Source organism: Saimiri boliviensis, chromosome 12, assembly GCF_048565385.1.
Source record: "Saimiri boliviensis isolate mSaiBol1 chromosome 12, mSaiBol1.pri, whole genome shotgun sequence".
NCBI classification, from domain to species: Eukaryota; Metazoa; Chordata; class Mammalia; order Primates; family Cebidae; genus Saimiri; species Saimiri boliviensis.
In genome coordinates, this window is record NC_133460.1 from 84,232,975 (window position 1) to 84,256,045 (window position 23,071).

At 44.4% G+C, this 23,071-nt stretch overlaps 1 protein-coding gene across 3 annotated transcripts; it reads right to left on the minus strand.

Moving 5' to 3' along the window:
* Positions 1–363: 363 nt before the first annotated feature.
* SLC25A28 (solute carrier family 25 member 28) lies at positions 364–11,140 on the minus strand. 3 transcript variants are annotated; one of them, XM_039465277.2, is made up of 4 exons: positions 10,707–11,140; positions 3,855–4,083; positions 2,692–2,748; positions 364–1,197 (listed from the first exon to the last, which is right to left on the minus strand). In XM_039465277.2, exons 1-4 carry the CDS (start codon positions 10,995–10,997, stop codon positions 680–682), a joined length of 1,095 nt encoding a protein of 364 aa, XP_039321211.1. In that variant the 5' UTR covers positions 10,998–11,140; the 3' UTR covers positions 364–679. The 3 variants fall into 3 exon arrangements, with proteins under 3 accessions (XP_039321211.1, XP_074238838.1, XP_074238839.1); XM_074382737.1 differs by having other exon boundaries at positions 10,389–10,798; XM_074382738.1 differs by lacking the exon at positions 3,855–4,083 and having other exon boundaries at positions 10,707–11,077.
* Positions 11,141–23,071: the final 11,931 nt, after the last annotated feature.

The following is a 23,071-nucleotide window of genomic DNA, read 5'->3' on the forward strand; positions in this document are numbered from 1 at the left end:
ACTGAATAATTTGAGTTTCACAACTAAAATGGAAAATAAAGTGCCACATGTCAACACTGCTGCAGGCGGAGCTGCGAATTCGAGCATAGATCTGCCTCTTCTGCACTGAGCTACTGCCCTAGGGAAGATAGTGGGGTTCGGGAGCATTTGGTTGGTTGGGATCTGTCAAAGGCTTGTTGTTCTAGACATCAGGGAGACTCCTTGGGGCCTGCTACTAATGTCTTAAATCCTCATGAAAATGAGCAGAAAAAAAAAACTACAGACATGACAAACCTTCCCTTTGGGTCCATTGACTTGACTTCAAGGAAAGTCAAGAACAGTTAACAGCATTTCACTTCCCCTTTAGCAAGACAAACCCAGTGAAACCATTTAAAGGCTTTTTATTAGGAACCAGGGGAATGAGCTGCTTATCCCTCTATAACAGTCTAGAGCAGGTCGTCAGGCCCAGGATGGAGAGAGGTTATCAAAGGTGCTGTGGTGTGCTTTGCTGCACGTGCTTAGGGCCTGGAAGGAAAGGTGGTGGCAATGGAGGCTGGCCGGAACTGGTGTTAGCCAAAACACCACGATCCTGGAGGAGAGCCCCTCTACCTTCCTTCTAACTCCACTTGAGGCTGGAGCCAGGAGACAGAGAATGGGAGCAGGAATGTCATCCGGACCCCTGGCTTCGTTCAGCGCTTCTTCACTTGCCGGCCCTCCACTCTTCTTGCCGTTTAGTGATTAGGTATTTGAAGAACTCATACACAGACCATGCGATGGCTGTGGAGGGGATCTGGTAAATTACTCTAGCCTGCACCCCTCGGAAGTAGGCGGTCACCCCACCTACTTGATATACCGTCCTGAAGGCACTAGCCATGCCTGTGATATGTCCTGTAATGTGTGAGTTCAAAGCCAAGGACTCTTGGGTGTTGAGCAGTGTTTTGCAAACGTCCAGTGGGGTTGTGGCTGCGGCAGCTACAGCTCCTGCACAAGCTCCAGAGAGGACGTGGGAGCTTGGGTTGTACCGTCTCTGGGGGTTAAAGTGCTCCTGCAGGAATTCATAGGTCATGAAGTGAATGGCTTGGAAGGGAACGTTCATGGTCAGCTGGGTGGTGTAGCTGCGGTAAAAGGCCCCGGCCCCTTCATTTTGCCACACTGCCCGTACACAGTCTGTCACCCGGTGGTATGGTGAATTGTACATCTGCATCCTCTGCTTGACCACTGGTAGTGCCATCAAAGAGGAAGGAAATGGTGACAGCAGCCAACCAGTTATGGAGAGTGCCGGAGAGTGTCCAGATTCAGAGTCCCAAGTCAGCAAATCAGCCAATGGAATAGAGAGAGAAAACAGTATGAGTGAGCTGCTGGCTAACCTGAGAAGTCAGTTTCCCTTTTTTGAGGGGAGGGAGTAGGCAGAGGGTTGGTAATCAGTCAAAAAACAATAAACCCACTTTCATCAGGACTTCTGTAAAGCCAGCCAGTTCACATATAGGACATAACTATGGTTTGGGAGCTCCAGAGAGTCTTCTTAAACTAAGTACCTATCTCTGGTCTTACCCTCTTACAACTCCCAACAAGAAATGACTCCGTGACAGTGAACATCATCATGAACAGAGGCCCCTAACAATCCCAATCCTCAGGAACAAAAAGCACCTAACTCTTGATGTGAGATGGTGATCCTCCTAGAGGGGAGAGAGAAGTGCTACCAAAGAAAAGATTCTTAGCCAAAACGAGTTGGCTTTTGTTTGCAAACACCTCCCATTCCCTCAAGTAGATAACACTGGTGTGCGCTCTGTGGAACTACAGCTTAGCTTTGGCCCCTTCCACCCACAGCCTTGTCTAGACAGAAAATGAACGTGGCAACAATGTTATCCCCTCATATTTGTTCTTCCTCACATGGAGAATGTTTTTGGAGAATTTTCCTACAACTGAAAAGCTAAGATCCCAGCAGAAATGCGGGGTCTGAGATCTACAATCTAACCTTTCATTCCTATCTCAACTAGCTTAATTTCAATAAGAATGGAATTTTTTTCTTTTTTTTTTGAGACAGAGTTTCGCTCTTGCTACCCAGGCTGGAGTGCAGTGGCGCAATCTCGGCTTACTGCAACCTCTGCCTCCTGGGTTCAAGTGATTCTTCTGCCTCAGCCTCCAAAGTAGGTGGGACCACAGGCACGTGCCACCACACCTGGCTAATTTTTGTATTTTTAGTATAGATGGGGTTTCACCATGTTGGCAAGGATGGTCTTGATCTCTTGACCTCCTGCTCCACCCGCCTCAGCCTCCCAAAGTGCTGGGATTACAGGCGTGAGCCACCACACCTGGCCAAAAAAGGCAATATATTTAAGCGCCAATTCCAGCAAATCATAGGGGGCAGAAAAAAAAAGAATCCATCTTCACCTCTTTGAAGAAAAATCAATCTGCTAAACTTTCAGGACAGATCAAATCTACTGCAAAGGAGACTTCCACCAGAAAAATCCAAGAACAGGCCACAGGGAGCCACATCTTTTTTCAGGAAAGCCCCAGGATTAATGAAATCCCAGTGAATCTGCTTGCTGTCCAAGGGGGGGGGTGCCTCCTAAGTACAGAAAACATGGAGGGAGCACCCTCTAGTGGTAAAACAGGGTAACAGTATTTCCCACCAAAACTGATGTGCTTTCTTCTGCAAACTGGAACTATAGATGCAGCTGCCCACACAGGCATAGGCTGAGAAATCATTACCTTCCGCAGGGTTCATGGCTGCATCATGAAGTAATGTTGCCACACACCCAGCTGCACCTGCAAACAAAAAAAAATAACTGCCACGTGTAAGGCCAAGAGAGTGTGACCAACTCATTGAGGTCTTCCAGTGAAGGGGAGTGGCTATGCTACATCACAGTGGAGAAAGGGAACATTAAGAGCTAATTCAAGAGATGGGGGACCCACTGCTCCTAAACTCCTGTTTAAGAAAGGAAGATATCTGTTCCCACCAACTTTGTAAGGTCACAAATGTATTCCACATCTATGATAGGAAGGCCAGAAAGAGCAGCTCAGATCTTATCAATAAACATCTTTCTGGGAATAAATGCAGCTTACGGCCCAGATAGGAAGCAGATACACTGCTGCATAAGGATTCCAGCACATCACCTGCCGCCAGTGGAGGGAGAATATAGGGGCCAAGCAGTCAGATCTCATGGAATCTCACCACAGAATCCCACCTCTGTCCTGCTGCCAGACCCGTTTGCAGATCCTAACATTTGTCTAGAGAGATCTTTCATTCAGGTCCTAAACTACTCTACCCCTCACCCTCTCCACACTCAACTTGGTTTCCAGGCAGTCCTGAAGCCCTAAGCTGCTATCCTTCCTCTTACTTCCACACAACCTTCTGATTTCTTCATGTAGTTCCTTAGCCCCACCCCCACCCACTTTGTCATGTTCTCAACAACACAAACTGCCTCTGGTGAGTTGGAATCCTGAAAAGGTGAGGCGAAGAGCAGGGGCTTCATTAGTATCTTCCTTGGGTGGCTGGCTGGGTTACCTCCAAACCTGCCCCGAGGAGCAGGACACCACCCACCTCTCAGACATACACTGGGGGTAGTTCAGTGTGTCTCCACATTACCAGGGCATTGGAAGTTGATGCCAGGGAGAAGATGAGAGGAACAAGTCAAGCTGGTAGGTAAGGGAGGATGATACTGCAACCCTTTGTTGAGGTGCCCCAAAGGAAAAAGTGGGGTTGAAGCGGCCCATTGTCTGAGAACATCAGGTTTGGAAGTCCCTCCCTTATAAACTGGCCTATCCCAGCCCAAAGCTTCAGCTCCAAACCATGCTGAGACTGGAAAGCACTGACAGCAGCAAAGCCCAGAGAGTTGGGAAAGTGGGGGAACCAGCACAGGAAGGCTCAATACCATTGGCAATATGGCTATTGCCCCCAGGGTGGATTACATCACTCAATGTCTTTTTTAACTTTTCGTAGCAGGCAAAATAAAGGGCGTGGGCAGGCCCTGCGCCTGTTGCTGTGACGTTCAGCCCCCGCATGGGCCTCCATAGGCCCTCCGTTCTTATAATCCTCCAGAGGGCCTCCAACACATTGCGATAGCGGGCAGCTGGGTCAGGCTGTAGACTCTGCATCCGGGTCTGAAATTACAGCAAGGAGAAGCGCAGCGTCAGCAAAGCCAACTTCTTGCCCCACCTCAACACTGGACAGACCTTTTACATGGCGCTGTGCCAATCTGTGAGAGGGATATTCAGCTTATGTCCAAATCTATAGCTGACCTTTCTTCTCAGCCTTGGAACTTTCTTTTTTTAGTCATCTATGACCCTAAGAATGGAACACCATTATTTTCCCTGAAAAAATAATGCCACCACTTGCTAAATGTCTTGGTACTCCAAAATGATTCAGAGCCTCAGCAACAAATATCAAGCCTGTGCTTCAGAAGTTGCTTTTTCACCTTAATACACTCAAGCTGACAGTTCTTTACAAATGGATTCTAAATTCAAGTATTGACTGTCTGTGACATACTTTATGCTTTATATCTGAAGACTGCCCCCAGCCCTGCTTCGTGACCACACACTGAGGGGCAGCTAATTTTTTGATATTTTTTCAGACTATCTGGCAATGGCAGCTGGGTCTACACCAAGTCTTGACATTCTTAATAGATGCTGCTTTTATTTCTCGGGAAAGAAACTTTACCCCGAAACTGCAAAGATGGGAGTGTCTAGCTAGAAAACAGTCTAGTCTCCAATCCTGAAGTGCCTTTCCAGATTTCTAATCTATTTATTGAATCCCAAAATTGGCATTAACAAATAAAATCAGTCTCAGTGAAACGTAATCCTTGGAATCTCTTTAAATGATTCAATGATTGGAATAAAAGTGTAGGGTAGATACTTTGTATGATGTTCCTGGACAGTTTTGTTGAAATTTGGGAAATTAATCTTATTTGAAACACCTTCCTAAGTTAGACCTTTTCTGAAGAGTGTGTATCCTCGGCAAAGTTTCTCATCTACTGACCCATTTCAAGGTAAAGTGACATGGAAACTATTAGTTAATATAAAATCAATGTCTGGTGCCAAACACACAATAAGCACTTATGATTTGTTTGCTGAATTAATGTATGAATCTTTTGTCACATAACTGTATCAGTTACAGTCACTGGTGAGCCAATAAGGGCAAGTGATACCCAAGTATAGTTTAAATTTCTGCTTCAATCTCATCACTGGATTCCATTTGGACTTAAAAGCTTGAACCTTTGGCCAGGCACAGTGGTTCACGCCTGTAATTCCAGCACTTTGGGAGGCCAAGGTGGGCAGATCACCTGAGATCAGGAGTTCGAGACCAGCCTGGCCAATACGGTGAAACCCTGTCTCTACTAAAAATACACAAAAATTAGCCAGGCATGGTAGTGTGCACCTGTAACCCCAGCTACTTGAGAGGTAGGAGAATCACTTGAACCTGCAAGGGGGAGGTTGCAGTGAGCCAAGATCACGCCACTGCACTGCAGCCTGGGCAACAAGAGTGAAACTCTGTCTCAAGAAAAAAAAAAGAAAAAAAAAAAAAAAAGCTTGAACCTTCCTCTTGGCCAGCTGGAATCCAAGAGTAATACCTTTTCTCAAGAGCATGGGAGAAAAGAAACTAACCAGATGAACAGTTAGCTGCAAGAAATCCACATTCCTCTGGTTATTTTCTCTTGCCTGCTACCAATAAAAAACCGGAAGCTTAAAAGGTTAGTTATTGGATGTGTACAGTATTACTTATCACAATTTGACACAATCTTTCCTACTTCCCCCCACTCCCACCCCCAAACCTCATGTATTTCCAATAAAGGATTTGTTTACTGATCTTTCATATCACACAAGGCATATAAAATCCATCAGAAGAGTTATTCATAGAGAATACAGGTCAAATGCTGGCTATAGCTATTAATAAGCAAAGATAAACGGCTTAACGTGTTTCCATACATTTTTTCAAAACTAATCTTGTATAGGGGAATGTTCAGAAATTACATTGCTCTGCTGCAATCAATGGTGTATTTAGCCACCAATTTTGAAAGGTTTGGCTTTGGAGGCCTGGAACTCTTCATCCCCAAGAGAAAACTGGATTCCGGATAAGCTACTTTGAACATTCTATACACATATCTAAATCTAACTCAACAATTCTAACTCAATGAAAACATACCCTTATGGAGAGGTCCTGGGCATAAGCTATGCCAAATATAAAAATGAATTTGTGGGCCAATAAATTTGCCTTTTACAGAAAGATGAAATATCTAAGTAAGAATTTCTGAAAAACCTTAATATGCAAAACCTCTACTTGGCTTTGGCAAAAAACCAAACAACTCAGTAGAGAGGTAAGTGGTTTGGTAAAAGACAAGTCACACTTGAGTCAAAAAGCCTGAGTCCGAGCCTCAGCTTTGCTAGTTGTGTGATCTTGAGTATGTCACTCAACCTCTCTAAACTTCAAAATTGTCATCTATAACATGAGGCCAAGAATGGCTGGCTCACAGGGGGGCTGTGGGGATTAAAAAGGATAAGGCATGTAAAAGCCACTGGTAATTTGTAAGGTGCTATAAAGATTTGTATTGTATTCAAAATGATTCTAAGACATATTTTCCATATCTAAGAATTTACAGATCATGGTAGCATTGCCTCCAGTATGTCATTTCACAAATATACATGGGCAACTAACTGTCCTTAGCCACTAATAAATCAGGTTTATTTTGTATTTTTTGTTTTTCTTTTTTTTCTTTTTTTGAGACGGAGTTTCGCTCTTGTTGCCCAGGCTGGAGTGCAATGGCGCGATCTCGGCTCACCGCAACCTCCGCCTCCTGGGTTCAGGCAATTCTCCTGCCTCAGCCTCCTGAGTAGCTGGGATTGCAGGCACACGCCACCATGCCCAGCTAATTTTTAGTATTTTTAGTAGAGACGGGGTTTCACCATGTTGACCAGGATGGTCTCGATCTCTTGACCTCGTGATCCACCCGCCTCGGCCTCCCAAAGTGCTGGGATTACAGGCTTGAGCCACCGCGCCCGGCCTTGTTTTTCTTTTAAAGTTTCTCTGTGGCTATAATAATTTACACGTCCCACTATTAATCTGAAGGTCATATGTTCAGGGATAAACTTTACCGTGAAATTTTGTGCCTTGCCCGGTTCTTGTAATCTGCTTTTGGGAAGCTGTATGGAAGGCTTGAGAGTCTGTTACGCTGAGTTCAAATCATAACTGTGCCACTTAAACTCTGTGACCTTGGACAAGTTATATAACTGTTCTCTAAGCCTCCTTTCAACTGTAAAATAATGAAAATGGTTTCTACTTCGTGAAGTTGCTACACCGAGTAAATGAATACATGTATGTAAGGCACTTCAGATAGTGCTTGGCACACAAGATCACTGAATACTTATTAGATGCAAGAAAATCAAACAAGCTAATGTCCTCATTTGCTAACCTTTCACAGGTGAATATGTATAGATATCGTTTACATCTGGAAATTGGAGATTTATCTCCCTCTGCTCTTCCCCTTTTTATTATATAAGTAGATATTTGCTTCACCACTTCAGAACCAACAACAGCAGCTTGATGATAGGTGGGTACTTAGCTAGATGATTTTGAGAAGGGTTCTGGCTGTTTTGGGTTGCAGAAATCAGTCCCCACAGATAAAATCTGACGCTTGCCTCTGAGGCCCCGAAAAGGAAACTGGGATTTATCTGGGTTCCCAAGCCTCTCCATTATGACCATGAAAATAGCTGGTTGAATAACCATGGCCCAACAAGGCTATGCTGACTTCTCATGGTCCCTCTCAAGGATATTTAAAGTCAACTTGACCCTGATAAGTTACTGGGGATGGACAGGCTTGCATGCCAAGAGGCAATGTCAGCTTTCATTTCCAAACATTGTGGTTGTCCTTTAGGCTCCAACTACATGGATACCTGCCTCCAGTCTTAAAGACTGGACTGCTTTTCCTTCCCATCATCCACTTATTAAAAGGAGTGCTGCCAGGGACAAGCAAACTGGGAAGCCCTTTCTGAAGGAAGGGATTTGAACTTTACTTTCATGCCTGCACAAAAGCATTTAACATACTCACTGACACAAATCATACTGGTCTCACCTAGTTCTTCCCTTTAAGTCATTTAAATCCCAGTATTAAGTGCAAATGAATACGAGTCTTCTAAAATAAGCTTTTGTATTGTTGACGACTCTTCAGCATTTTTTTCTCAAAACATTATTTCCTTAATGTAGGGCTTCCTGGCATAACTGCAATGTTGTATGACTAATTTTTAAAAAACAAAAATTCCAGCCGGGCGCGGTGGCTCAAGCCTGTAATCCCAGCACTTTGGGAGGCTGAGGCGGGTGGATCACGAGGTCAGGAGATCGAGACCATCCTGGTCAACATGGTGAAACCCCGTCTCTACTTAAAATACAAAAAATTAGCTGGGCATGGTGGTGTGTGCCTGCAATCTCAGCTACTCAGGAGGCTGAGGCAGAATTGCCTGAACCCAGGAGGCGGAGGTTGCGGTGAGCCAAGATCGTGCCATCGCACTCCAGCCTGAGTAACAAGAGCAAAACTCCGTCTCAAAAAAAAAAAAGCTTATGTAAATGAGTAAGAACTGTTCTTCAAAATAGTTACCTTGGAAGGCTACAATTGACTTATTCCAGCAATGCTGTGGTTATGCAAAACATCTCTGGAACTTCTCTTTCAGAAGTGTTTCCTCAATGGGTTTATCGGCCTCAGGAGTAAAGCAGTCTCCTTGCTTTCCAGTCCCACATTATTTTGACACCAAGCAGTATTACCCATTTTGACCGCCCACTTTTTTCACCATATTTGATGCTGAATAGTCTCTGTTCCTACAAAATCAATTCCATCTTGTCACAGGGCAAAGATTTGCCTCCATTAAGGATATGCACCCAAATATTCTAGAAGCATTTTTAACAGGAATTTATAAAATGTTTATAGCAACAATAGCACTATGTAAATTACATGGAGTAAGGAGATAACCTCCCATTATGTAATAATGAAACAGTGGTTATATGGATAAGTTGCAGTAATACTTCTAAGACAAACTATTACTCTGTATTTTTCAAGCCACAATAATTTTCACTGCTTTCTCTGACGTATTTTTCATTCAGTACTCATCCAGAAAAACGGCATCGTAAACCCTGCGCTCTACTCACAGTCTAAGTCTTAAGGAGGTTACTCTGCAGCTAGATTTTATTAACTTTTGGATATATGGCATTATTAACTCACAAGTCATTCAACCTAGAGTCTATACATATAATGTCTGCATCTTTTTATTTGCACTTGCTCGTTTTACATCTCAGTGTTGTTACTTCTTTCTCATGGATTTTACTGTTTATTTCTATTTCTTCCAAGTGACAAGTGACATTTAACATTCTAATGTCCATTTTAGTCAAGTGAATTTACCCCATTTTCAGTGGATATGGCCCTTGTTAGGAGTTACCTTGTGCTAAAATACTCCTGCCAATTTGATGTCATTCACAAAGCTTAATAAGCACTTTCCACATAACTAATGAAAACATGAAATGGTACTGGAAGCAGAAAGTAAAAGAGATCTACTTTGCATTTCTCAAGCTGACTCTCTCCTCCTTTTGAATACATAACACTTTCCTGATTTGAAGAGAAAACACACAAGCTGCCAGGTTACTGTTTGACTATTACCATTAACATGTAAAGGAGGCATTGGTCTCTGTCACATTTATTTCAACAGTCCCCTCTACTTTACTTCTCCCTCAATTCAGTCCTCACCTTTAGTGGCTGGCAACTTTACTAACGTATAAGAATAAGACTGTAAAGAACAATCATCTGTTTCTTTCTTCACCCAGTTTTCTTCAGGAGGACCTGATGACTTCTGTACATATTAATCATCCTGCTTGGTTGTGAATGCCATTAGTTTTACTTTCACACGGATAGTGTCCTCTTGTTGATCTCATTCCATTTTCTTCATACTTACATCTACTTTCTAAAACTGTCACTTCTTGCTAGGCAATTTCTCCCTTTTTGTCAACTTCAGGTGGCCAAAGAAATACGCTATCAGTTTCATCTCTCTTGTTTGGAGGCTGATGTGCTCCCTGCACATACAGTCCTAATCCCAGCTCAATTTTCATGTTCAGGAAATAGGTGGGGTATCATGCTTGCTTCACAGAGAAACTGAAACCTTTTCCTGAATACGATCTTTCCCATATTACTTCCAGTCTGGAACTCTGCATTCTCACTGCACAATGATTTCCAATCACTCATGTGTTAAGATTTAACATGTAAGTCCTTTATCTAGCTGAGAGATCCCAGATTCGGGTTCCTGCCCCGTCAGTAAGGGAAGATACAGTAAGGAGTTTGTAAAAGCACTAGCCCAGAAAACATCTCAAGTCATTAGATCCAATTCAGGGTCTGGTTCACGCCAGGTGGCTTCACCTTAATCGAGTTAGTAGCACTTACCTGAGCTTCGCGACACCCCATCCCACCCTATTCCTGTTAGGTCCCAGGTGGGGTCCAGAGCTTTGGCTGGCAGATTTTCCATCCTGAGTCCCGACTGAGATTTCACTGACGGTTAGAAAGAGGTCCTGGTTCCTGACTGGGATCAACTCCCAGCTGGGACCTTGCTTGAATGGAGTGTCGCTTCGAATCGTGTGGTAGTGGCAGGAGCCAGAAAAGAACCCATGTCGGCTCCGGCTCTCAGCCGGGATCCTGGCTCCGGACAAGACCCAGGGGTCGGGTCAGCCCCAGGTCGGGTTCGAAGCCCAGTGCAGGTCTCACCTTGACGCAGTCGATGGGGTACATCACGCAGTGCTCCAGGATCCCTGCCACGGCGCCCGCCACCATGTGCGTGGTGACAGTGGCTCCAGCCGGCAGCGCCTCGTAGTCCGGGCCGGAGTCCGGATCTTGTCGTACCGGGGGCCTGCAGGCCCCGGCCTCCCCGCCGCCGGCCCCCCGGCCCACGCCCCGCTGCAGCCACCCGTCCAGCAGCGCCGACTCCCCGGGGCTCCGCCCGGGCCCTGCCGCCGGCCCCCCCGCCACACCACCAGCACCCCGCCCCTCCAACTCCATCCACCCGGGACAGCTGCGGCGCCCACCCCCGCCGCCGCTGCCACCACTGCTGCCGCCGCCCCCCAGCCCCGTAGTGTCCGCCTCAGGCGCGGCCCAGAGAGCCCGGGGCCTCCGGCTCCCGCTTGGCCCCGCGGACACGCCCTTCAACCAACCATTGGTGCAGGCGCTAAGTTAGACCCACCCCTTTCCCTACGTAAGAAAAATCAGCCGGTACTATTAGCGGAGTCGCCTGTCATTCCTCCGCCCTGAGGCGTTGCTAGCGCCTAGATTCCACCCCTTCCCCTTTGATCTTGGAAGCTTCTTGTTTATTGGTCACTGATTGGCCGAGGTGTGCGATCAACCCGCCTCTGACTTTTTAGAAGGGCGGGAGAAATTTAAGGTTGAACTTTGATAGGCTCAGCCACTCTCGATACTTTAACCGCAGCCATTGGCCAGCACCACGTCGGTCCCCGATTGGCTACAGAAAGAACGAAGCGCCCAGGGACTCTAGGGGCCGACTTTGGGCCCCTCACTGGAGATTGCAGAGCTGCGTTCCCGGGCGCTGGATCGCGTTGGGGGCGGGGCGGTGGCAGGCCTTCCACGTCAAACCGCTGACGATTGCCGTTACGACCCGCGCTTGAGTGCGCGCCCCAAATTCTGAGACGCATGGCTGGAGAGCTGACGGCCCTGGCCCCGAGAGAGCCGTGTTCCCGCGGGATCTCGTCGCGGGCGTGAGGTGGAGCCGGCCTGGGCCGGTCATCCCCTGGCGCGACCCGCAGCCTGTCCGGGAAGCCGTTGCGACATGCGGGCGGGGAACTGCCTCGCCGTCCGGGGGTACCGCGACGGCCCGTTAGACTCTGGTCGGGTTTGGAGTGTTGGGCCCTCGGGCCGGACCCAGTGCTCCTTAGGTCCCAGCGGCCGGCACTGAGCCTCGCATCCACAGTCGCACAGTAAACCCAGCAAGTGTTGAATGAATGAGGTCCCCCGGGTCCCGGCTGTCACTGGGCTCTGCGCCAGGCCGAGAGCCGAAGACGAGACAGGGAGGGAAGATGATTCAGAGATGACGGCCGGTGTTGAGGCGGGGGCTGGAGGCCGCGTCCCAAAGGCAGGAGGGCGGTGCAGAGGCTCTGTGGAAGCTCGGAGGCACGGCCTGGCATCCTGTCCCTGAACCGGCGCGCTGATGGGTCCCCCGCCTGGTGATGAAGCCCTCTCCTACCCTGGAGTCAGCCCGGGTCCTGGGAGGCAAGGCCAGCGATTACCGGGCGTCAGGACCCCCTGTGCTAGGGAGCACGGGCGCCTTCTTCCGTCTCTGAGCGTGTTGGCACAAGCCGCCCGCGGTTTCCAGCTCTGTCTTCTCTGTTTTACCCAGATGATGCAACGGTGGACTTCTCCATCTGTTTATAGCTTTTCCTTAGATAGGAAAGAGGTTTTCCTTTTTTTCCCCTAAAGTTTAGCCCTTGTCTGGGCTTCCTTTTTAAAAACTTTGTACTCTTTTCAGCAGTGATTATTAACCTTTGGGTCGCGACCATTTGGAAAATAATAAAGCTACAAATTCTCTTCTCCTATTTCCACCTCCCATTCCCCGTGTGCACTCAAAAATTTGCATATCATTTCTGTGTTTCAGAGTCCCTGAAGGTGCTCTGTGGATACCCTAGGGGTCCATTAACCTAGCTTAACCTCTCAGCCCGGTGCAGTGGCTCACGCCTGTAACCCCAGCACTTTGGGAGGCCGAGGTGGGCCAACTGCTTGAGCTCAGGAGTTCGAGACCAGCCTGGACAACATGGCAAAACCCCATCTCTACAAAATAATAATATATACAAAAAAGTACAAAAATTCAAAAATTAGGTGGGTATAGTGGCATGCACCTGTAGTCTCAGCTACTTGTGGGAAGATTGCTTGTGCCAGGGAGTTCGAGGCTGCAGTGAGCATGTTCACGCCCCTGTGTTCCAGCCTGAGTGACAAAGCAAGACTGTCTCAAAAAAATTTTTTGAAAAGAACTCCTCCTCCACAGCATGTTCAGCCTCTCCTCTAGGATATTTAGCTTGAGAAATGAATAGGTGTCACAAAAACCCATTCAATCCTGCTAGAGTACTAATTCCCTTTACTGCCAGATTGCTCCAGTAATGACCTATCCACCTCTAAGTCCTTTCTCTCCTTAAGCTCTTTACATTTTTTGCTCCTTTATTCATTGGTCATAAATGCCTTTCCACATCCAACGGTTTTTTTCCTATTCTCATTTTCTTAACAGAGATAACACTTGCCCCCACCCTCACTGGGCTCCCCATTGACCCACCCGCTCACTGAAACTTTTTCCTAGCTTCAGAAACCACTGTGTTCTACCTTTAAGACTTCTCAGTCGCTTACACTTCTCTAGCCATTGAAGTGGAACATTTCTAAAAGTTTAGTGCTTCTTAGTTATCTTTAATATCTTGGAGAATTTTGCCATTCCAAACCAGTTGTCCTCATTGGAACCCTATATTTCCATTATTGCATACTTTTAACTTTCAGTAATGTTCGAGTACCAACTTGAAGCTGGGGATACAGGACAGACAGAGTCTGCGTTCTCATGATGGGGGTGGGGAGGTGGGACAGAGAAAAACACAAAAAAAATGTCAGATAGCTCTGGATGCTATACTGATTTTTTGAAATAGGGTGGTATGATACAGTGTGACTGGGTGGCTACATTGGTATGGCCAAGGAAGGCATTTCTGAGGAGGTTGACATGTATGGTGAGTTCTGAATGACGGGCAGGAGCCAGTCATTGACAGACTTGGTGAAGGGCATGCCAGCAGAAGAAACAGTAGGTACAACAATCCTAAGATGAGAACAAGGTTGGTGCATGAGGAACGGAAAGAAGGCCAGTGTGGCTGGAGCATGGTGAGTGAAGGGGAAGGGGATACAACATGAGGTTGGAAAGATAAGGGGTGAATATCCACCTTAATTTCTGACTCAGCATTACTATTCCAAACTTAGCCTTTCCACCCCCCACCCCAAACCGTTCCTCCAAACTTTTCATTTTCCATGAAAGTCTTCACTATTTGCCCGGTCAACAAGACTCTAAAGCTGGAGTCTTCCTTGACTGCCCATTCAGAATCATCATTATTCTGAACTGTTTCTTCAGTTTATGCTCCCCTTTTCCTTCATATTGATATACTTTCCCTGAATCTGATTACATCTGTATTGTCATAACCCTTTAAAAGGCCTGCCTGCTTCGAGGATCCCCTAATTTCAGCAGCATTTTGATTCTCCTCCTTCCAGGTACATAGTAAGATGTTTTTCCCATCTCCTTGAAGATAGGCATGGCCATGGGATTTGCTTTTGGCCAGTGAAATACAAGGGAAGCAGAAGAGTCACACATTTCCTCCTCTGCCACATGACTAGTGATTATTTGTTCAGATGGTGGAGGCTCCATCAGCCTGGGGCCTGGTGAGGATGATATGAAGCAGAGTTCCCTACTTGCTACCTGTTTTCTCCCAGGCAGACTTTTAGCATCAGTGAGAAATAAATCTTAGTTGTTTTAAGACACAGAGCTTTCAGGATTATTCCACTCCATAGCATAAACTAGCCCAGTACTTCTGAGACTTTAATATGATGGTTAATGATATTAAATGATATTACCTGAAGAATTTGTTAAAATGCAGATTGCAGTTCTGTGGGTCTTGGTGGGGCCTAAGATTCCACATTTCTTTCTCTCTCTCTTCCTCTCTCTTTCTTTCTTTCTTTCTTTTTCTTTTTCTTTTTTTTTTTTTTTGTAGAGACAGGGCCTTACAATGTTGCCCAGAATGGCCTTAGACCTCCTGGGTTCAAGCAGTCCTCTTGTCTCAGCCTCCCAAAGTGCTGAGATGACAGTTGTGAGCCACCATGCCTACCTAGATTCTGCATTTTTGACAAGCTCCTAAATGATGCTGATGCTGCTAGACCTTGGACCACACTTTGAATAGTAAGCACCTAACCCATTCTGACTCTCTCAACATATCTACACACACACACCCATACACACTATCATACATCTCATCAGCACTAAACCGTTCTAAAAATTTTTAATAGTAAGCAGACCAGGTGTGGTGGCTCATGCTTATAATCCCAGCACTTTGAGAGGTCGAGGCTGGCGGATCACTTGAGGTCGGGAGTTTGAGATCAGCCTGGCCAACATGGTGAAATCCTGTCTCTACTAAAAATACAAAAATTAACTAGGCATGGTGACATGTACCTATAGTCCAGCTACTCAGAGGCTGAGATGGGAGAATCACTTGAATCTGGGGCAGAGGTTTCAGTGAGCCAAGATTGCAACATTGCACTCCAGCCTGGGTGATAGAATGTGACTCTGTCTCAAAGGAAAAAAAATATTAGGCAAAGTACTTTCTTGGTAATATTCTTCACAAACCCTCAGAAGTTTTCTGCACCTGCAACTGCTCAGGTACTCTAGTCAGTCATATTTTCTGGTATTCCCAGCACAATTGTTTTTCACATTCTCTCTTCTATCTCATCATTTTCTACGTCTCTCTATGAGACCACTAGTTTTCTTAACATCAAGTCATTTTTTTTTTTTTTTTTTTTTTGTAATAGAAATCTCTCAAGTTTCAGTATGGTCATGTGGCTTCCCAGCTAAAACCCATATATTTTCCCCAGCTTCCCTGGCAACTAACACTGGCTATGTGACTAAGTTCTAGCCAGAGGGATGTCAGTAAAAGTGATGTTTGAAACACCTGGGTTGTGCCTTTAAAAGAAAAGGGTATGTGCTCCTCTTGCTCATTTTCTCCCTTCTCATCAGAACACAGACCTGGAAGATAACTATTTTTGGCCATGAGGACAAGGCCTATTCCTTAGCAGGTGGCAGAAGTTAGAAGAAACCTGTGTCCTTAACACCACGGGGCATCCTATCACCTCAGACCACTCGTGCTCAGGCATAAGAGAGCTTGTTAAGCAATTGCTGTTAATCAGAATCTTTGTTGCAGCAGCTGAATTTATATCTTAGCAGACACTGCTCTTCCCTAGAATGCATTTTTCCCTTTGTTCTTATCAAAATTCTCGTTATTGAAGGTTCAAAACATATCCCACTGCTGCCTCCAGCTTATACTACCCTCCTTCCCTGAACTGCCATTATACCTGATGTGAGGTATGAGTGTAGCATAAAATGAGATTGACTCCAGCAGCCACACATGAAAATAAGAGTGCTTAACTTAACAGTCACTTAAGGAGAAACTGATTCCTAAATGGTGAAGAAATAGAACACAAGAGCTGCAGGAATTCAGAGATGGGGTAGTCAATGAAGACTGAAAGGATGAGGAGACACCCTTATTTATTTTAGCAGTTTTCAAACTGGAGAATGTGCACAGGAAGACTTTCCAAGGGGTATTTAGGAAACATTGTTTCAAGGGGATCAATTTGCTATTCCTCATCTGGATGAATTCTTTCCTAAAATTAATCTTCCAGAAAAAGCCATTGAGACAATTCTTTCCTTCCTCCTCATTCTCAATCTGTCCTTTCATCTTACAAAAGAAAAGTGTGACCTGACTCACTTTTCATCTTATTATCATTTATTCCCCGGGTGCATAAAAACATCCAGGTTGTCATACAATCCTTGTGCTAGCAAGGACTTCAACTGAGACACAACAGTAGACTTCATGTCTTTCCCTGACTCACGTATATTCCAGTTAAGGGCAAAACATGGCTTTAAGAATGGGTATGTCAGCCCATGTGGGATATTCTGCGTACATAAATATTGTACAGTGGAGCAGTGTTTTTTTTAAATTTGTAATTATCATTTATTGAGGAAATTACAAGTGGAGGGCAGTTTTCTATGCCAGCGTTAGTCCTTCTTCCCCAGATTTCTTATTCCACTTTTATCTGTCTGATGAGTCACTTTCATTCTTTAAATCTGCTCTTTGAACTTTTTTAAAAATTTAATTTTATGGCCAGATAGGGTGGCTCACACTTCCCAGCACTTTGGGAGGCCACAGTGGGCAGATCACTTAGGGCCAGGAGTTCAAGACCAGCCTGGTCAACATGGTGAAACCCCATCTGTACTAAAAATACAAAAATTAGCCAGGTAAGGTGTACATGCCTGTAATCCCAGCTACTTAGGAGTCTGAGGCATGAGAATGGCTTGAACCCGGAAGGCACATTCATGGCACGGTTTGTGGATTATCTCTCTTGGGACTATGATATTCAAGATTTATAATTCTTATTTTTATGCTGGGAAGTAATAAAGGGCAATGATCCCTCTCTGGTCAGAAACAAGAAAAAGCTGAGTAATAGTCCTTATTTACTCATGCTCAACTTGAGTTTCAATTTTATATTTTGCATTATTTCTAGAAGTATGGGGAAAACAGATATTCACATGTTTTCGCAGATCAACATTATGCCATCAAGTAAAAGGAAAATATGTCAAAAGCAAATTTGTGTTTTATATTTTCTTGAATATTTATTCAGGCTTGCAATAAAAACATTTACGTTTTCCTTTATCAAAAGATTATTAGCTATGCCACTTCATACCTATGAGGATGGCTATAATAAAAATAAATCATTGTTGAAAATAACAACCATTGGCAAGAAAATAACCATTGAGGAAATCGGAACCTTCATTGCTGGTGAGAATGTACAATCATTCAGCCACTATGGAAAACAGTTTAGCAGTTTCTCAAAAAGTTAAACATAGAATTACCATATGACCCAGCAATCCCACCCCTAGGTATATGTCCGCTATAGTTTAGATACTTATCCCCTTCAAATCTCATGATGAAATATGATCTCCAATGTTCCAGGTGGGCCTACTGGGAGGTATTTGAGTCATGGAAATAGATCCCTCATGAATAGACTAGCCCTAACCAAGGGTTACCTCCTTGGGAGAAAGGTGTGAGTGAATTCTCATTCTAATAGTTTCAGTGAGAGCTGGTTGTTAAAAACAGCCTGGCACCAGGCTATCTCAACACATCTACATGCCCCCGCCCCATGCCCCTTGCCTCATCTCTTGTCATGTAGTCTCTGCAGAAGCAGCCTGAGGCCCTCCCCAGAAGCTGGGCAGATGCTGGTTCTCTGCTTCCTGTACAACCCGCACAACCATGAGCCAAATAAAGTTTTCTTTATAAATTACCCACCTCAGGTATTCTTTTATAGCAACACAAAATAGACTAAGACAATATCCAAAATAATTGAAAATAGGTACTCAAGCAAGTACATGCATAGTCATAGCAGCACTTTTCACACTAGGCAATAGGTAGAAACAGTCTAAATGTCCATCAGCCAAATAATGGATAAACAAATTGTATACACATACAATGAATATAACTGAACCATAGGAAGAAACAAAGAACTGATACATGCTATAATGTGAATGAATCTTGAAAGAAGCCAAATGCAAAAGGTCACATACTATTCCATTTATATGAAATATCCAGAATAGATAGCTGTATAGAGACAGAACACAGATTGGTGGTTACCAGATGCACTAGGCAGAGGAGAATAAGAATAACTTCTTAATGGGGATGGGGTTTCCTATTAGGGTGATGAAATGAGTCAGAACTAGGTAGAAGTAGTGGTTGTACAACATTGTGAATGTACTAAATGTCACCAAATGGTCCACATTAAAATGGTTAATTTGGCCAGGTACAGTGGTTCACACCTGTAATCCCAGCCCTTTGGAAGGCTGAGGTGGGTGGATCACTTGAGACCAGGAGGTCAAGACCAGCCTGGGCACCATAGGAAGACCCTCATCTCAAAAAAAGAAAAGGGAAGAAAAGGGTAGTGAGACTGTAAATCAGTTTCTTCCTTTTCTTTCCTTCTGTCCTTCCTTTGGTACCAGTGGCTCTCAAATCATCCAGGGGAGCTTGTTAGACATGCAAGTTTTTCTTTTTTTGTCTGTCACCCTGGCTGGGTCTTGGCTCACTGCAACCTCCACATCCTGGGTTCAAGTGATTCTCCTGCCTCAGCCTCCTGTGTAGCTGGGATTACAGGCACGCACTACCATGCCTGGCCAATTTTAAAAACATATTTGTGGTAGACAGAGGGATTCACTGTTGGCCAGGCTGGTCTTGAATTCCTGACCTCAAGTGATCCGCCTGTTTCAGCCTTCCAAAGTGCTGGGATTACAGGCGTGAGCCACCGTGCCCAACCCATACAAACTTTTCAACCCTAACATAGGCCTAAAAATCATCTTTTAGAGTGAGATATGAGAATGTGCATTTTATAAGATCATTCTGACACAGGTGGTCCCTGGACCACACTTTGAAAAGTACTGCTATGATATCGTTGTACTAGTTGCGAACGTCCAATTTGTGCTAGTTAATAGGCTGAAGGCCATGACTCAGCAGGGGGCAGCAAAGCTTAATAGTGGTAGCCAATTCATTTATTCTCTCAAATAATATGTGCCAGTCCTTAAACAAAGTGCCAGGGATACAAGATGAATAAATCTACACATGGTATCTTCTCTAGTGGAGCTTAAAGTCTTCTGGGGAAGACAGGCATAGACCAAAGATTCACAAATGTAAAATTACAACTGGGATGTGTGGGATAAAGGAAAGCCACATGATATGCTAACAGCATATGTTAAGGGGATTTGACTTAGTCTAGGGGTTATGTCACAGAAGGAAAATGACATTTGAAGTAAGATTTTAAAGATAAGAAGAGTTAATTAGGTTGCACCAGAGGGAGGGGTGGTGGAAGAAGTAAGGGAGGCAGAAATTTCTGGACAGAGAGAACATAATAGCAGAAGTCCTGTGGTGATAGGACAAGGACAGTGTTTGTGGAGCCAGGTGAAGCATGTCTGAGTTCTGGCAAGTAAGTAGGGAGCAGTCCTTGAGAGGCTTTGCAAGTCATGTTAAAGAGATTGGTTTTATATTTTAAGAACAATGGGATTCCATTGTGGAATTTTAAGTTGAAGTTGGGCAACACGGTCAATTTTGCATTTTGAAAAGGTCACTGGTTTCCGTGAAAAAAGATTGAGGGCAGCAACCCTAAAAGGTGGGCTATTAATTCATATTTTGTAGATAAGGAAATGAGCTGTAAGAAACATAACTTCCTCAAGGTAATGCAGATGGTAAACGGTGAAGCCAGATTTCAAACACTGGTCTTCTGACTTACTTCATGTATTTCATTTATATTATATCTTATTTTTACATTTTATTTTTCTTTCTCAGAAATCCTTGTTCTGATCTGCCTGACTTCAGAGTATAAACTCTTAAATACACAGTCTGCTGCCTCTCCAGATCAAGGGAACAAACTAACAAAACAGAGTTAGTAAAAATGATTTTTTAAAAATTATACACAGAAAGCCTCAGCTCTAACTCAACCCATCTTTGCGTTGGCCATGAATCCCCATCAGAAAATGAGAATGGAAAGGGTATCCTAGGGTAGCTGAAGTTCCCTTATTTGACCTACGCTTCGCTTTCTTCATCTATAAAGCAGTAATAATATTCTAATAGCAAGCATAGAATGCCCCCTGTATCCATGGGCTCTGCATTCATGAATTCAACCAACTGGGACAGAAAATAATGGAAAAAAATGCATCTGCACCTAACATGCTCAGTATGTTATTTTTTAAACAATATAGTATAATGACTATTTACATAGCATTTACACTGTGTTAGGTATTATAAGTAATCTAGAGATTATTTAAAGTAGATGAGAGGATGTGTGTAGGTTATTTGCAAATACTGTACCATGTTACATTATTGATTTGAGCATCTGCAGATTTTGGCATCTATAGAGGTGGGGGGGTGTGTCCTGGAACCAGTCCCCCATGGATACTGAGGGACAACTGTACTTCACTGGATTGTTTGAGGATTAAATTAGAAAAAGAATGCCAAATGCTTAGTCTACTATTAGGCACACTATATACTACAGTTAGAACTCAACAAATGTGGATTACTACTATTATAATGATTATGGCTGGGCACAGTGGCTCATACCTATAATCCTAGCACTTTGGGAGGCCGAGGCGGGTGGATCACCTGAGGTCAGGAGTTCAAGACCAGCTTGGCCAACATGGCAAAACCCCATCTCTACCAAAAAATACAAAAAAATTAGCCGGGAACAGTGGTGCATGTCTATAATCCCAGCTACTTGGGAGGCTGAGGTAGGAGAATTGCTTGAACCAGGGAGGTGAGCAAAATTCCGTCTCAAAAAAAAGATTACTGATTTTTTCCTTTATATCTGTCTATCCACCAACACTGAAATCAATGGCATCACATCACCTAACTCCCAAGCAAGAAACCAAAAGTATCACAGTTACTGTCTTTTGCTTTTTTTTTTTTTTTTCCTTCTTTTTTTCAGGCCAACTGTGAGCAAGGAGCTTTTGCTTGTTTAGACAAACAGCTTGTTGCTAAACTACAGCACCAAATTTTGGGTATCTCACAAATTAGCCTCCTTTTCTTCTAACAACAGCATCCCTACTTCTGGCCTATGTCATATGTGACATTAGTTATTGCATGAACTTCATATCATAAACAGTAGACTAAATTCTTAAGTGAAATGGCTAGAATTACAAAGCTTTCCTTGAATTGTTATCAAATAACATAATGGTCTGTCATCCTTGACATACAAAAACGATAAGCTATCAGCATGGGATAAATTTTGAGTTGTTTATGGAAGTAGATGTGATATATTTTTAGTGCTCTGTGGTATTGAATCCTTTATACATACGGGATGCATTATCAAAGCAACTAGCCAGTTATGGAGGCAGCAAACACTGAAACAACACTTTCACTGAAAAAAAAAAAAAAAAAAAAAGAAAAAAGAAACTTGGCCTGAAACCCATAAGCCTTGAATCCCCAAGTTATCTGTGTGCGTGATTTTCCTGGATGTTCTCCAGGTCCTATTCCAAATTTTTATTATATTTTTATTACAGGCACATCCTCAACATTCATACCTGGTCTTCTGCCTTATCCAATGCTAATTTCTTTATTGCCTCCTTTTAATCAGTCAGCTCTTTTCTCTTTATTACTTAGCCTTTCTTACCTTCACAACTCACTCATTACAAAATAGCATATAAAACCCTAGGCAGGTCAGGTGCGACGGCTCACATTCCAGCATTTTAGGAGACTGAGGCGGATGGATCACCTGAGGGCAGGAGTTTAAGACCAGCCTGGCCAACATGGGGAAACCCCATCTCTATTAAAAATACAAAAAAATTAGCCAGGTATAGTGGTACACACCTGTAATTCCAGCCACTTGGGAAGCTGAGGCAGGAGAATGACTTGAACCCACGAGACCCAGGAGGTTGCAGTGAACTGAGATTGCATGTCATTGCACTCCAGTCTGGGTGACAGAGGGACACTCCGTCCTGTCTTCAGAAAAAAAAAAAAAAAAAAAAAAAAAAAAAAGCCAGGTGAGGTGGCACATGCCTGTAGTCCCAGCTACTCAGGAGGCTGAGGCGGGAGGATCACTTGAGCCCAGGAGTTCTGGGCTTTGGTGTGCTATGCCAATTGGATGTCCGCACTAAGTTTGGCATCAATATGGTGACCTCCTGGGAGCGGAGGACCACCAGGTTGCCTAAGGAGGGGTGAACTGGCCCTGGTCGGAAACGGAGCAGGTCAAAACTCCTGTCCTGGCTGGGCACGGTGGCTCAAGCCTGTAATCCCAGCACTTTGGGAGGCCGAGGCGGGTGGATCACGAGGTCAAGAAATCGAGACCATCCTGGTCAACATGGTGAAACCCCATCTCTACTAAAAATACAGAACATTAGCTGGGCATGGTGGCGCATGCCTGTAATCCCAGCTACTTAGGAGGCTGAGGCAGGAGAATTGCCTGAACCCAGGAGGTGGAGGTTGCAGTGAGCCAAGATCGCGCCATTGCACTCCAGCCTGGGTAACAAGAGTGAAACTCCATCTCAAAAAAAAAAAAAAAAAAACAAACAAAAAACTCCTATGCTGATCAGTAGTGGGACTGTGCCCGTGAATAGCCACTGCACTCCAGCCTGGGCAACATAGCGAGATCCTCTCTAAAACAAAAAAGAAAGAAAGAAAGAAAGAAAAGAAAGAAATAAAAAGAAAAGAAAAGAAAAGCCTAGGCAGATTTATGGGCCTTCCCTATCCACGTTGGTAGCTTCTAGGGCCTGGGAGTTCTAGGACCCTGCTCTCTGCAAGTTCCTCTCCATACTG